The 15,730-nt window shown below is 41.9% G+C and overlaps 1 protein-coding gene across 4 annotated transcripts in view; it reads left to right on the forward strand.

Moving 5' to 3' along the window:
* The window catches only part of ywhaqa (tyrosine 3-monooxygenase/tryptophan 5-monooxygenase activation protein, theta polypeptide a), a 31,544-nt gene that overhangs the window by 12,283 nt on the left and 3,531 nt on the right, over positions 1–15,730 (forward strand). For all 4 annotated transcript variants that reach the window (XM_078213152.1, XM_078213156.1, XM_078213153.1 and 1 more), the window contains exons 3-4: positions 10,994–11,117; positions 11,575–11,738. In XM_078213152.1, the coding sequence (XP_078069278.1) occupies positions 10,994–11,117; positions 11,575–11,738 (288 nt within the window). The remainder of the gene's footprint in view (positions 1–10,993; positions 11,118–11,574; positions 11,739–15,730) is intronic.

The following is a 15,730-nucleotide window of genomic DNA, read 5'->3' on the forward strand; positions in this document are numbered from 1 at the left end:
TTCAGACAGATTTGCCTTCAGTAGAAAAGATTGACTTCAGCCTGAAAGCATGAGATAAAGTTATCCTTGCGCAGAGATGTTAAATCTCCTGGATGCAGACTGAGGATGAAGCCCCTTGAATAAAAATTCCAGGAAGACCAAAGTGTGATCAGATCACAATACTGCTGTGGAGCAGATCAGTGTAATATTGTTTCCGGCATGAAAAATCAATTCTAGTAGTATTGGTGGGGAGCAGAGAAGGTGAACTCTTTATCATTTTGATGTAGTGTTCTCCAAACATGAAGTTCCCCACTTCCTCACATCTTGATCCCTTTGCCTGTTGAGTGGGAGGATTCCTAGTCATGGGACGTTTGTACATCAAAGGATCAAGGTGAGAGTTGAAGTCCCAAGTCTGAAGCAATTTTATGCTAATTCAAAGACACAAAAAAAATGAATAATTTGTAAGGCCATAGACATTCATTACTGCATTGCTCTTTCCACAGCTCCAATCTGAAAGATGCATTCCTAACTAAAACCAGTCAAGAATGAGGCAAAAATCACCAGTCCCACCCAGTCTGCTTAAATTTCGGGTTCATTGTCATCCAGTTGAGTTTCTTGTAACAAGGATATGTTAACTTTCTCCTTGTCAAGGAAAGACATTGTTTTAACAAGATGATGTAACTACTGTTTTGTTCAGCCAAAGAGTGTAGGATATTGACATTCAGAAATTGGCTTGCTGCCAAAGATTTCCCCATCTCCAGCTATACCAAAAGTAGCAGTCTTAAGCATGAGATTTGTCTGTACTCTTGCAGGAACCAATTAAAGATTTGTTAACCCCCAGCAATTAAAAAAACACACAACCATTAGTTCTAAGGGGGTTTTCCTTACCAAATGTGAATAGGGTTATACCTATAAACTTTCCATAATTACATCATGGAGTCTTGCTAATCAAAAAAGAGAAGATATGCCAGAAAAAGTGAATACAGAATACTATTTCTGCATTCTAATTCCTCCTATTAAGACTTGAGCCACTTGCCTACCTCCCAGTAGAGGCACTAATATTTATCATCAGAGCAAAGGATGCCATAAGGCATATAATACTAAGCACACAGGTGAAAAGAAAGGAAGATGGATATTTATACACAGCCCTAGTGTTGTATAATCTGTAGTGTACTCGCTAATTAGAAGGAATATACTGAGGAATATTGTCCTCTTAGGACAAATGGAAGTCCCTGCCAATCTAGAGGAGAAAAAGGTCACTGCTCAATTACTAGATCACTGTTGTCAGAATGATAAATAGCAACACAGAATCAGCAAGGGATTATAATGAAAAGGGATAGAGTCCATATTTTGGTGAACTGCAGTCTGCTACTCCATTATTGCCTTCCACGGAGTTCACAAAAGTCATGGCTTTGGCCAGATTCACTTGGAGTTGCTGAATGTTGCCTTTAGTCTAACAGGATACTATATGGCATTTTGTAATCCAGTGGCTTTCAGTTGTCTTTGAAACCCTTGTGCCTCTTGTCACTGCTGAGAAATCTTGAAAAAAGTGACCATTGCTCCATCATAGAGCAAGGCCCCATTACATCTAGCTGCCTCCAATACTCTTTGGTGATCTTGGAAGTCATAAAAATACAATTAACAGGCTGGGGTTGTTTGTCCCTCAGCCTTGAACATGGTGTGGCCTTTCTAACTTAATGTGCTCAGATTTCATTTCTAAATTAAGGAAATGTGGCAGCCATCCCTCAAGAAATTGACTACGAGCTTACCTTCAGGTCCTTCTGGCAAACAGTCTGAACAGACATTTTTTTCTTCTGGCTGCTGTTCTCCAGGTTGAATTCTGGCATAGCACACAAGTGGGCCTCAACTGAAGAAGTTGCATTTTTGACAGTAATGGGTCTCTCCGTCACTTAAATCCTTTTGCCACTATTATGTTCTATAGTATGAGAACTGATTTTATGCTAATAAACCAAGTTTCTTCTCGCTGGTCTTTTAATCTTGGCAGTCAAGAGTTGTTTTGCCTTGAGTGCCTGATCAAGAACCCGTTCTTGCCATATTAGAGTCTGTTCCACCCCAGTTACTTCTGACTACTCTTTTGTCAACTATTTTCTTATTTCTTTGCATTCATCTGTTCAACCAGTAATATTCTTGGGACTTAATATAGAATTCTCACTTCCAGATTAGGCAAGTATGAGCTGTGTAATCACAGGATTGCAGTCTGAATTGCGCTGGAGCTCATGGAAATACAGCTATTCCTGTGCTCTTGTCAAGTGACGCCCCCAAACATGTGTGCATGTGATTCTAGATCCACAGCAATGTGGTTGACTCTTGAATGCAAGTGCCACATTTCGAGGACAATTGAGGGGTGGACAATGAATGTGTGGGTAATGTGATAGAAACATGGAAAATTTGCAGTTCAGTAGGAGTCTGTTCAGCCTGTCAGCAGAAAAGCAGCTAAAATACACCAGGCTAATCACAGCCACTTTCTGGGTCTGAGTTTCTTGTATGGGCATACTAACTGTATAAAATGGGTCATGTCCTGATTTTTGTGCAGATGAAACCTATTAAATTTGAACTCCATGCCATTCAGTACTAGGTACCTTTTGCAGCTCACTTCCCTTTCCCACAACCACATAAATCCAATGTGCCTGTTGCGAACTAAAAAGTCAGATATTGATCTCCAGTGCTGTAACAATTGCTAACTTTTAAATTGCTCTTGCAGAGAATGAGTCCCATTATTCTTGCTGTTGCTGGTAGGCCCAAAGGATTATGTGGAGGAGTTTTTACTGGTGAATATTGGAAAAGGGGTAAATGAGGGTAAGATAACCAATCCCACAATGCAGAAGGAGGTCATTTGAGCCCATTGAGTCTGCATCCACCTCCAAAAGAGCACTCTACATGGACTTAGTCCCCTGCCCTTATCCCTGTACCCCTCACATTTTACCATGTAAATCCACCTAACCTATACATCTTCGGACTGGGAGGAAACCTTGGGAGAGTATTCCAGCTTGAGTTGGCACAATCAAATCCAGGCTGAGAGGCAACAGTGCTAACTATTCCACCGAACTGCCCCTTGAGCATAGATTCATGGAAAATATTAAATAAGTTGAGAAGACAAAGTGCCAGGATTTGGCTAAATATATGCCACGATTCTGAAAGAAATTACACAGCCCTGGAAATTGTATTTGCTGGGTTGTATTGAATGTTTTCTGCAAGTCTGGGTGCCCATGTAGTTCCTGTGCTTTTCTTTCAGACTGGGCACTTGCCAGATTGGCATCTGTGGTGGGGATAATGAAAATACAAGAACCCCCTCAAAGGGAACATGACCAGCCTGCATGGGCTTAATTTTGAGGTTGCAGGGGAGGGAGGCAATGGGGTGACTGTCACATGTGGATCCTGAGGTGCATGTGGTAGATTTAAGAACTAGGAAGAAACCTGCAGAAGTTGAGCACTTTTTTCTCATCGTGGTCTTGTTCTATTATTAGCTACTTGTATCCATTGTGCATATGTGATTAGCCCTACAGGAGGGAATGATCAAGATTTTTGAAAGGTGAAGTATTCAATAGGTAAACAGCTATAAATGTATTTTTCAAAGGAAGTGGGTGTTGCTGGCTGGACCAGCTTTTGCCCATCCTTAATTGCCCTTGATCTGAGTGGCTTGTTCAGCCATTTCCAGTGGCATTTGGGAGTCCATTACATTGCTGTGGATGTAGAGTTGCAAGTAGGCCAGGCCAGTAACAATACAGGGTATAAGTGAGACTGTACCAGGAGCACTGTATAGTTTTGGTCCCCTTGAGGGGGGATGCACTTGTAATGGAGACGATCATTGGATTGATTCCAGAGAAATCTTGAGCAGTTTAGGCACACAATCCAGAATTTAGGAGAGGATATCTAATGAGATGATAAAATGTATTGACAAAGACGTAGAGTGGATGTTTTCTTTTGTGGGGCAATCTAGAACAGGAAGCCATAGTTCTAGAATAAGAAATGCCAGATTTAAAACAAATGAATAATTTTTCTCTCGGTTGTTATCTATGGCTTCACCCAGTATGTGGTGGGTGCCAGGACGTTTGAGACTATGATCCTACTGAATGGTGGAGCAGACTTGAGGGGTTGCATTACCTACTCCTGCTCGGTTGTGTGGTGTGTTTTATGACCATCTACTATTTCAGATTTGTATTTCAACTACTAGAGATTTGAACCAGGGTCTCTGGATTACTAGTCCAGTGACAATATAACTGCCACCATCTCCTGTGGTGATGAGATGAGGGGGGGGGGGGGGGGGGGAGGAGCTGATGCAGCACCTGGATAGTAAATGTAAAGTGGTGGGGTTTTTTTTGTTCAAAGTAGCACTGGTCTCTGCAAGGGTAAAGGGATTTGGGGGTTCAGGCCTGAAGGATAAAGCAACTCTGCAGGTTGGTAATGCTACATTCTAACATGTCTTATTTGCAAATGCTGGTGTTCGGATGCTGCTACTGCCAAACAATAGTTATCCCATCAGTGGATGCTGGCGAGGCTTATGCAATGCAACAGCACTCCCAAGAGTTGTATGTTCTGAGTGATCCACATTTGTGTGTATACAGCAGTTTTGATGCCATTGGTGTGAAGCAAGACTTGTCTACAAGAATTAGAATCAGAATCCCTACAGTGCAGAGGCCATTCAACCCATTTGAGTCTGCCCAAACTCATCTACAGAGCATCTTACCTAGGCCCACCCCAACCCCATTAATCCCCCAACCTTTGTCTTTGGACTATGGGAGGAAACCAAAGCACCCAGAGGGAACCCACACAGATATGGGAGAACTCCACAGTCACTGAAGTCCCTGGCACTGTTGGACAAATGATGTTGGCTGCAGTTGGTATTTTGAAGTGGTTGAATTCTGCAATCTGCAGGTCATATACTAAATATTTTGTCTTGTATCCTTTAACATTGGCTTGTTCGAGTAATTTTCCACTTGGCTTCTTGTTCACTTGAAATTATTGAATAGTTCCAAGTTTGAATCAATTTGGGAATAAATATGCATGCTGAATCTGGAATAAAGTGGTGGAGAAACTCAAGATCTGACAGCATCTGTGTGGAGAGAAACAGTCGAATGACTATTTGATTGTGTTACTTCTGTTTCACCACAGATGCTGCCAGACCTGACAATACTTCAGGAAAAATTGAAGTTGAATTTGGAAATAATACCAAATGTTTGGAATAATTTGCTTAAATAGTGGTCTTTAACTTGCCAATATTCCTCATGCATAGCATTTCAATTTATGCTTGTTTTGAGCACTGTTTCCATTTGGAAATTTCTAGACACTTTCTAGGAGTTTGGACATCTAGACATAATTGTGGAGCAGTTCTGATTACACCAGTTGTTGAACTTTATCATGTGAATAAAACAGGAGGGCAAATGTTACATTTGCTCCCGCCTGCTGGTTAGGGAGAATCACAAAGGAATAGGATATTTTAATAGGGTGAAATGAAGATTGTAGAGACGCTTGTGTGAAGCATAAACACTAACTTGGATCAATTGGGCTGAGTGACCTGCTTGTGCCACAAAACTTACAATTCTCATGTTAAACCGTTTAGAACTTGGATCTGATCACCATCTTCCAAGAAGGACATGAGGGCAAGATATATAGAAGGAGGATTGTGCTGAGAGCATTCCACTAAGAGAAATTGACCAGAACACTTAGATCTTTTAAAATTAGAGGATTTGGAAAGGGTTGAGATAGACATCCCTGCCACTTGAAAGATTCCAAATCCAGGGTCAAATATAAAATGTATTCGGCAGAACACATGGGTGAGAATGTGGACTCATGAATATCCTTCCACTTTATTCTTGTCAAGTATTTACCCAGGTAAGCAAGTGTAAATGCTGGCATGGACCTGTTGTATCAAATTGCCTGCTTTCAGACTGAGTGTCTCTGGACAAGATAACGTGATTAGAAACACAACCAAATGTGGACTTGATAGTGGGATCATTGATTGGAGAATCCGATACTAGAGTCATGTCTACTGTATTTAACAATTATCTGATAGGCATGATTAGATTTTATGTAATTTGTACAAGTGATAAATTTATAGGAGGCTTTTTGTTTTGGTAATAACATGGCTGATCTAATTGTAGCCTCAACTCCATTTTCCTGTCTGGCCCCATAACCTTTGTTCCCCTGTTCCACAGAAATCTGTCTGAGCCTCCACTGCTCTCTGGGGAAGAAAATTCCACAGATTTAGTGACTGTCTCAGAAATTCTTAAATGGAAGACCCCTAATTTCTGATGGTAACCCCGGTTCTAGATTTTCCTAAAAGGTGAATTCCAAAGTAAGGAGACCAACTGTACACAACTCCCCAGATGCAGTCTCTCAGCAACATTTTCTACTGACTTTTATACTCTTGCAATAAATGCCAACTTTCTATTTGCCTTCCTAATCCACTTACTGTCACTCCATACTAACTTTGCTACAAGGCAAATTCGGGTTTCCTGGTAGATGAATGTGTTCTGTAGCCTGTCCACTTAAATGTACTGCTTTTCTATTCTTCCTGACATTCTCATTTTCCCCCATAGCTCTCCCTTTGTAGTTGCTTTGTTGTGCTCTTCACTACTTGCTTGCTTATCTTTGTCATACCAGTGCAAACCTTGTAATATAAAATTTGAAGCAGAAGTTAATTTACACCAAACTTTGTACCATAAATGCATTTGATATTATGAAGGTGGAAGAGCCAAGAGATTCTGGAGGTGGTGTATTAAATAGCAAATTTCATAAGGTCTTGGTCACTTAAAATACGCTTTCATAAATGCCAAATGTCCACTTTCAAGTTGGCTAAATATATCATGTATAAATGATTTTTCTTCCAATATTTTTTTGAAAATTAAGGGCTAGATTCAGCAGGAATTCAAGAGGGAATTGAACTGTTGCCTGAAAAAATGGGAGTGGCACTAGGTGAATGGCTGCTGTGGAGCACTGGTGCAGACATGACCAGCTGAATGGCCTCCTGTACTGAGATTCATTGATTCAGTTACATATTTTGCACTTGAGCAGCTTTGGGTGATATTAGGAGGGAGAAAAATCATCCATTAATTCAAACACAAAATTCAGTGAAATATGTTCTGCTTTAGTCCTGTCTATTCCCAAATGACCTCCCTCCCACAGTATCCTCACTGTTGACTATACCACCTCAGCACTTGGATTCGTCACTGCTCATTTTGTCCCTTTTCCACACTGACCACTAAGTCTTCCCTTCACCTCCAGTTTGTGCTGCTCATTCAACCATGGCATCTGTTATCCTTGCATTCCACATCAAATCTAACTCTTTATTTCTTCATTGTCATCTTTCCTCCCCTGCCAGTAATTACCTGAAACCCACACAAACACTTCAGAGCCTTGTATCCCTGGTAATGTATCTCTGGAATTGGTTCAAGAATTGCTTATTTACCTCATTATATTCTGCCCTAAAAATTGTCAGTCTCCTCCTAGTGCTATATTTTCCACTTCCTCTGTTTCCCTCCCCAATTAAGCCAGAAATTGTCTGGCTTGGTTTTTAAATGTTAAATGCAACTGAATTGATTGAAGCTTGCTTTTATATTAAGGATGCTCAAGAACTCATTCCTTACCAAGGTCGCAGGGAAGTAGAAGCTGTATGGTAGCTTTGTAAGATTCATTCCCCCTTTCTGGCCCCTATTGTCCAGCTAAGAACCTTTTACTTCAGATAACATTTGGAATGAAACAATCTGTCCCACTGCAGTTGTCAACATTGTTTGTACCTGCCATTGGTTCCTGACTGGTAAATTAACCTCGAGTGAAGCAAGGTTTTTGTAATTTCTTTGAATAATCTTGTCTTGATTATAAAATGCAATTACAAAAAGAACGTCAATGAGCCAAATGTATTTAAGGTGGAAGAAAAACTTGTTTGAAAGGTTGTCTTTCTTTGCTACTATATTTATGCTAACCTCAGTTACGCAGTGGAAGCATAGATTTCTCATTAATTACTTGATCTAATGCATTCATGATGCTCTCTGATTAACCTTCTAATGCATAACTGAAAGTGACCTCTACAGGGCTCTTTTTGATGCAAGTATGAACAATGAATCTAAAAGTACCTTCCTTAGTATCTTGTCTTGATGTACAATCTTGTGGCATGTTTAATTTCCAGCAAAACCTCTGGCACTCCAAATTATCTTCCTTTGCCAAATACTGTCTTCTCTCCATGCAGTCCTGGTCTGTGTCTCCCTCTTGAGGGTTTTAAGCTTGTCATTTATCAGTTATGCTTTTTGTGACATGAGTGTTCTACACCAATTACATGGGCAATAATACCTGGTCATGTTCCAAAAGTAACAACTCCAGATGGGAAATTGAATTGGTGATTAGAATCCCTACAGCGCAGGAAGATGCCATTTGGCCCATCAAGTCTGCACTGACAATTCCACCCAGCCCCTATCCCATAACCCTGTGTTTTTACCCTACTAATCTCCCTGATACTAGGAGGCAATTTAGCATGGCCAATCCACCCAACCTGCACATTTTTGGACTATGGGAGGAAACCAGAGCACAAGTATTGCATAAACTTCGCTGCCTTGTAAATGGGCTGTTTGCATACACACCACTGTGGATGCTTCCATTCTAATGAGATTGAATGTGTGCCCATTGCCCTTGGGTAACCTTTTTTGGTTTGCTTGCTTCAGATAGCTCCGAGATAGATGCAGTTGGTTGCTTAACGAGATCTCCCAGTTGCAAGTAGAAGATAATTGATGCAATTCCTGTTTTTAGAATAGGTGCTCTTGTCCACTTTGTTTCTAGCTTTGTACAAACATAATCTTGCAGCAACTTCAGTCTGCTCATCCAGTCTCTGGAGCATCACGACCTGACTTGAGGCCTTTTCTGGTGCTTCCTCATTAAGATTTGGCTGGAGGCTGACATTGTTTTTCTGCTGGTAGTCATAAAATGAACTGTCTTTTTGTGGTCCTCCTGGTAGGATATATGGGTGTGAACCGCCCCCCCACGTCCTTCTTGGTGGTAGAAATCACAGGGTTGAAGGAGCCTTGAGTTGTTGCAGTGTTTCAAGTGGATCATGCACTGCTGCAACTGTGGTTGAAGTAGGGGATGAATTTGGAGGATGGGTGCCAGTCAAGCAGGCTGCAGTGTCTGGAGCTGCACTCATCATCTAAGCAAATTAAACACATCCCTAGCTAAAATTAATCATTAGCCTGCATTCCCAGCACGTGAGCTACCTGTTTTACAGACAAAACAGCTGAATTTTAAACATGTCCCTCAAAAGAAACAAATTTCTTTAAAGGCACTGTCATCACAAATGCCACAATACTAGACTGTGTCCTCAGTGTGAAGACAGGACTTGGTCTTCCAAGGACTCTGCAGTGGCTAATCTCATGGACTGGTGCAACTGAAGATGAAGGAAAGTAGCTTTTCCTCTGATGTTCTTGTCTATCTGCTCACTGACAGATTTGCCCTTCAGGACTTGTTTCAGTTGTGGTGCTACTGAGCCACTCTGGAAGGGCTTGTCCCCACCCAGATTACATCCCATACCTTTGTTCCACTTTGAATGCCACTTGGAAGAAGCATGGAAAACAGCACTGTTTCCACAGCTGAGGGCAGGAGCCAGTTGGTGCTGGGTTTGACCTGATGCCATGTAAATTCATGAGGACTAGGCTGCTTTCTTAACTGTATACTATGCCAACATCTTTTTGGGTGGGACAGGATATAATCCAGAAATGGTAATGGAGTCTGCAACATTGTCTAAGAGATTTGGTGAAGCTGTTGCTTGACTAGTTTGTGGAACAGTACTGTCAATTTTGGCGCATCCCAGATGGCTTTGGGTCAACAGGGCATGTTGTCTTTTGTCATTTAGAGTGCCTCAGTCAATGCTGGTTAGTTAGTCTGGTTTTAATCCTCGACTTGGGCAGCAATTAATGCAACTCTGGCTCAGTCGGCCATTTCAGAGCAGTTCAGAGTCCACCAAATTGCTGTGCTATGTAAGCCAGACTGGTTCAGGATCGCATATCTCCTCTGAAGGGCATTGGTGAACTTTGCAGCAATCCAGTGGTTTCATATTTTAACAACACTAGCCAAACCTGGTGATGGGTCATCTATTTGTACATCATACTTTAGGTCGGTGTTCCTTTTTGGACTTGGAGCATGGATGGGTTTGGGGGGAGCAGGGGGAGAAATCATAGAAACCCTACAGTACAGAAAGAGGCCATTCGGCCCATCGAGTCTGCACCGACCACAATCCCACCCAGGCCCTACCCCCATATCTACCCACTAATCCCTCCAACCTACGCATCTCAGGACACTAAGGGCAATTTTTAGCCCTTAGTGAAATGGAGAGGCAGTGTTGGTATTGGTATTGACTCCAGTTGACTAGCTGTTCCTAGGGTTATCCTCAGTATTGTGCTTTGAAGTAAATCTTCAGTAAAATTCAATTTCCAACAATGTCGGAAGTTCTCTGGTCACGCAGTATCTTTGGCCTGTTAAATATTCCACACTCCAATTACCTTTCTGCAGGGTACCAGACCTGAATGTTTTCAGTATTTCTTTTTAAATATTGATCAAGTGCTATGTTACCTTTCGCGTTTAAGATTACAGTATTAATAAAATTCTGCTGTTCATCCAAACATATTGACTTGGTATCTGTTGTTCTCCCTCCCAAAAATTTGAATTCTGAAAATTGATAGCAGTGTAGGCAACACCTGGAGACAAGCTATTGTAATCTGTCGCTGCTAGCAGTATCTTTTGTGGAAAACCGTCTCCTTTCATTTAATATCCAATGTTTTCCTGCCAATCCATCATGTCCTGCTAATTGTAATGCTGTTCATTCCATATGGGTTTGTCAATTGTGACAAAATAGATTTAATGCAAAATTGGCTAATGGCTTTCTTGCAGCTTTTGATCTCTTTCCTCAAACCATACCTAAATTGAGCACAATTTCCATTCATGTGGCATTTTAGTACTTGTCATATAGGCTCCTGTTTTGAATCAAGATGTTAACTTTGACTTTTTGTTTGTTTAGGGATTGTTAGATAATTACTTGATTCCCAAGGCTAGTAATTCAGAAAGCAAGGTCTTCTACCTGAAAATGAAAGGAGATTACTATCGGTACCTTGCTGAAGTTGCTTCTGGAGAGGACCGAAAAAGTATGTACTAAAAATCTTGTTCCCATAAGTAAATGTAAAATTTTGTACTGCAATGCTTGTGACCAAGGTGTAAAATTGGTTAATGGCCACTTAATATGGATTTTTTGTTTTTGTTTTGAGGGTGTACCTCTCCCAAAAAATGGTTATGCCCTAGTCATTTGGTATAGTTTTGTTTCCTGATTTCAGCTGCCATGTGAATATGTCCCAGATAAATGGATAGATTTAAATTCCAGTGGCTGAACAAATCCTGGAGAAGAATGTTGTGCAACTTCAAATTTGTACAATAGTCATGACCAGAATACTGCTATAAATGTCATGTACAGGTCAACCAGTATCTTCAATGCAGGCAATTGCAGATTTAGAAATTGAGACATAATTTATTAGCAATTGATCTTTGAATTCATAGAATTTCACAAGGTGTGCAATTTTTCCACTAAAGTACTTCTTTGTTTCATAGAAGCGATAGGAAACTCCCAAACTGCTTACCAGACCGCCTTTGAAATTGGAGAGGAACATCTGTCATCAACGCACCCAATCCGTTTGGGTCTTGCCCTTAATTTCTCAGTGTTCTACTATGAGATTCTCAACTCTCCCTCTGAGGCTTGTGAACTGGCAAAAAAAGTAAGTTGTACACTAATTCAGCTTGGTTTATAAGTGAACAGGTTGTTGGATCTGCACATGTAAATTGTGATGTTTGAAAATCTTCCTCTGGCATTTTACCGACAGTCTTGATGCTGAGGTGCAGAATCTCAACAATAACTGCTCTGAACTGTCTTGGTTAAACAGTTTGGCAGTGTCTGACCTGTTATTTGACCAGAATGTGCACTGGAACTGGGGATACCAGATCATGATTTGGATAAACATTATTCCCCTCCTGATGATCTGGCTGAGATGAGAAAAGTTAGTGTGAACATTGAACCTGAAACCACATTACTGGCTAAATGGGCTCTCAATATCAAGGATAGATGGTCCAAGATTGGGAAAGATTCATAAAGCTTGATCACAGCTTAAAAATTGCTTCATTTTATTCATCTTGCATCAATCCTATCCCAGCAACAGATGTGATCCAGTCCAAGCAATGACCCATAGTTGAGAAATGTCCACTGAAACTTGAAGGCACACTTTAAATAACTCCCACCTAGCCACTGACAAAATTATTGCTTGCTCTGAGACCAAAACACAAACACTTCTGTGTGAAGTGAGAACTGGTGTGAACCTGACTATCTTGGAATGGATTCAGACTTGTCCCCTAATTATTTGGGGGAATTGCACTCTGAATGTGTTGTATTTAAACCTTGTGTCTTGCATCTAGATTTCCAGAAGTCACTTAACTTCGGGACCCAAAGAAAATCTTGTATTTGGCTATCAGATTGGCTGTTGGGTTAATAATTGTGGAAAGTACTTCAGGAGTAGGCTGCCTGAATAATGGGTGTTGAGATCTTGCCATTCTTAATTTGACTTTGATTCTGATTTGCAGGTGACAGTGGGATCTGAAGGGGTTTGAGAATCAAAATTGACCTTCTGTGGCTCACCTACAAGGGTGAAGCTTTCTGAGGAGTACATGATTAGTGTTCAACATAGTTCTCTTAACTTTTTTGTTTGAGGAAATGACTACCTGAATTGAGGCATAAGTATGAAATCTACTTTGGGTGGTAATATTGCATCAGCAAAAGCATATGGAGTCACTCAAACAACCACCAGCATCTACAAAGAACAACTTGTTATGAAGGTGCTGGATACTGCAAAGGTTATGGGTCCTGACAACATTCCAAGACTTGTACCCCAGAACCTGCTGTGTCCTGAGCCTAGCTGTTCCACTATAGCTATAACACTAGATTCTGCCCAGGTGTGTCCTATACACCAGAAATGGGACAAATCTACTTGTGGCCAATTATGCCTCAACAGTCTACTCCATTCATCAGTAAAGTGGTGAAAGGGGTCATCAACAGCAAAGTGGCACCTGCTCACTGACATTCCATTTGGGTTCCACCAGGGCCACTCGGCTCCTAACTTCTTTAGAGCCTTGTTTCAAACATTGACAGAAGAGCTGCACTCCAAAGGTGGGTGATTGCCCTTGACATCAAGGCAGCATTTACCAAAGAATGGTATCAAGGAATCCTAGCAAAATTGGAGTCATTAGGAATCGGGTGATCTTGGGGTAGTGCCCTTGGCCCATCCATCTTCAGCTGCTTCATCAATTACCAGCCTTCCATCATAAGGTCAAAAGTGGAATGTTCAACACCATTTGTGGTGACTTGGATACAGCAGTCCATGCCCAAGTTCAGCAAGACTTGGACAATATCCAGGCCTGGGCTGACAATTTGTCACAAGTGCCTGGCAATGACATCTCGAGAGAATCTAACTATTGCCCCATGACATTCAATGGCATTATCATTGCTGAATCCCCCACTATCAACATTCTGGGGTTTGCCATTGACCAGAAAGTGAACTGGACTAGCCACACAAGCAGGTTAGGCTATGAATCCTGCAGCAGGTAACCTGCCTCATTTCCCCAAAGCCTGTCCATAATCTACAAGGCACAAGTCCGGAATGTGATGGAATACTCTCCACTCACTTAGATGAGTAGAGCTGCAACACTAAGCTTGACACCATCCAGGACACAGCCTGCTTGATTGACTCCCTTTCCACAAACATTCAGGGGGCAATTCTTCCAAAAATTCTAAGTGAATTTGCATGAAAACTGGAGTAAATCATGCTGGTTTTAGCAGCAGAAGTTTAAAAATGAATCTTCTCACACTCTGCACTGCTGAGTGCCTCAGCATAAATCCTTTTAAAAATCAGTGGGCAGGGCCTATTCCCACTGGAGAGGCTGGCCTCGTGTCCTGGCAGCCCCCACAGTGCCAACTTCCACCTCAATCGCTGGCCTCCCCCAGTGATCCTGACTGCAGAGTGGTAGCAGGACTCCCACCAATTGCCCTCAGGGTCTGCCACTACCCCATGCCTGATATGCATTGACACTTTCCCCTTGGGCAGTACCCCCCCCCACCAACTACCTCAGCACAGTCTGGCTGCTAGCTCCCTGTTAGTGGGGAGTTCCTAGCAGGCCTGGCAATGCCATTTAAATTGACCACTGCATAATTTATGCGGCTCCACGCAGAGCTGACGGCACAGGAAAATTTAGCACTGGGAGACACGCTTCGGGCCACGTGCCCAGTGCACATTGCACGATTCAGACAGTGCTTGAATCGCCTGGCCTACTGCGCTTAAATCAGCACAGCTGGATGAGAGAATTGCAACCTGAATCTCCACCCCAGACTAACAATGGTAGTGGTGTGTACCAGCTGCAAGATGCAATGTAGGTACACTTGTATTAGGCAGCACCTACCAAACCCAGAAGTACAGTGCAACAGACACATGGGAACACCACTTGGAGGTTTCCCTCAAGTCGCTCACCATCCTGACTTGGTAATTACTGTTCCTTCACTGGTGCTGGGTCAAAATCTGGAACTCCCATGCATGACTGCACTGCACGTCTTGAAATGCCTGTCTTAAGCTTCAGCCAATGGATGCTTGAATTGCAAGCTTTTGAACTGGTTATCAAAATTCCTGCTGGGAGGAGTAACTGCTCAGTCAAAACTGGATTCCCCATCAAATGGTTGAATTAGTAAATTGGGATCTTGCAGAGCAGCTTCATGTCAAGAGGTATTTTGGTGGAGCTCACCAGCCTTGAGCTGTGAAGCTTTTGGGAGCAACTTCAGTCAGCAGTATTGATCTCCTGACGTTCAGTACAATATACTCTTCAGTCATCTGATTGTCTTCTAACTGAGTGGACACAAGCCAGAATTACAATTGAGATGACATTTGCTGCTGATTGACTCCTGCAGTTTGTTTGTGCTCTCTGGCATCAATATTACTGCAATGCACAGCCAGTGACCTGTTTGCCTTGATGTTTAAATTCATTTCATTGAAATTTAAATGCTGTAAACAACATTTAAGCTTTGAGGTGTCCTATTGTCTAATCTAAACGGGCCCAATGGGCCGTTTGCCCGAACTGGGTTTAAACTTGCCTCCTGGCTCAACCAATATATCTAGTCCCTTATGAATGCATCAGTAACCAGTTTGGCGCATATTTGTACCACCACTCGTGTAAAAATTATTTGATCTGTTAATGGTTCATATGGGAACAATAGAACCAGAGCCTGCTCAATCTTGAAGTGCCATCCATTCTAGTAATATCTATCAACCTGACTACCCTATAAAATTATTCCTTTTATTAAATGGACTACACTTTATCCTGACTAGCCACAACTCCTTGTACCAGAGGAATTTGTAACTTTCAGACAAAAACTTGCTAATACCCCTTGAGTTGTATATCGTGCCTCATGGCAGAGACTTTGTCTGCAAAGGACAAAAGGGATCCTGATGACTCCGCACAAGATTCCAGACTGGGAAAGCGCACACCACCTATTTCCCATGTGTTAGGACAAAGTATCTCATAACCTCCCCTGTGGGGAAACTGAGCCCAGGAAGGCAGGACTCTCGGCCAGTAGCCTGTCTACCATTTCGTTTTCATCAAGCAGGTAGTGACACAAAAATTTGTCCCTCTATTGGAACTTCTACCTTCAACACTAATTTAACTCTTCCATGCTGTC

Source organism: Mustelus asterias, chromosome 5, assembly GCF_964213995.1.
Source record: "Mustelus asterias chromosome 5, sMusAst1.hap1.1, whole genome shotgun sequence".
Lineage (NCBI taxonomy): Eukaryota > Metazoa > Chordata > Chondrichthyes > Carcharhiniformes > Triakidae > Mustelus > Mustelus asterias.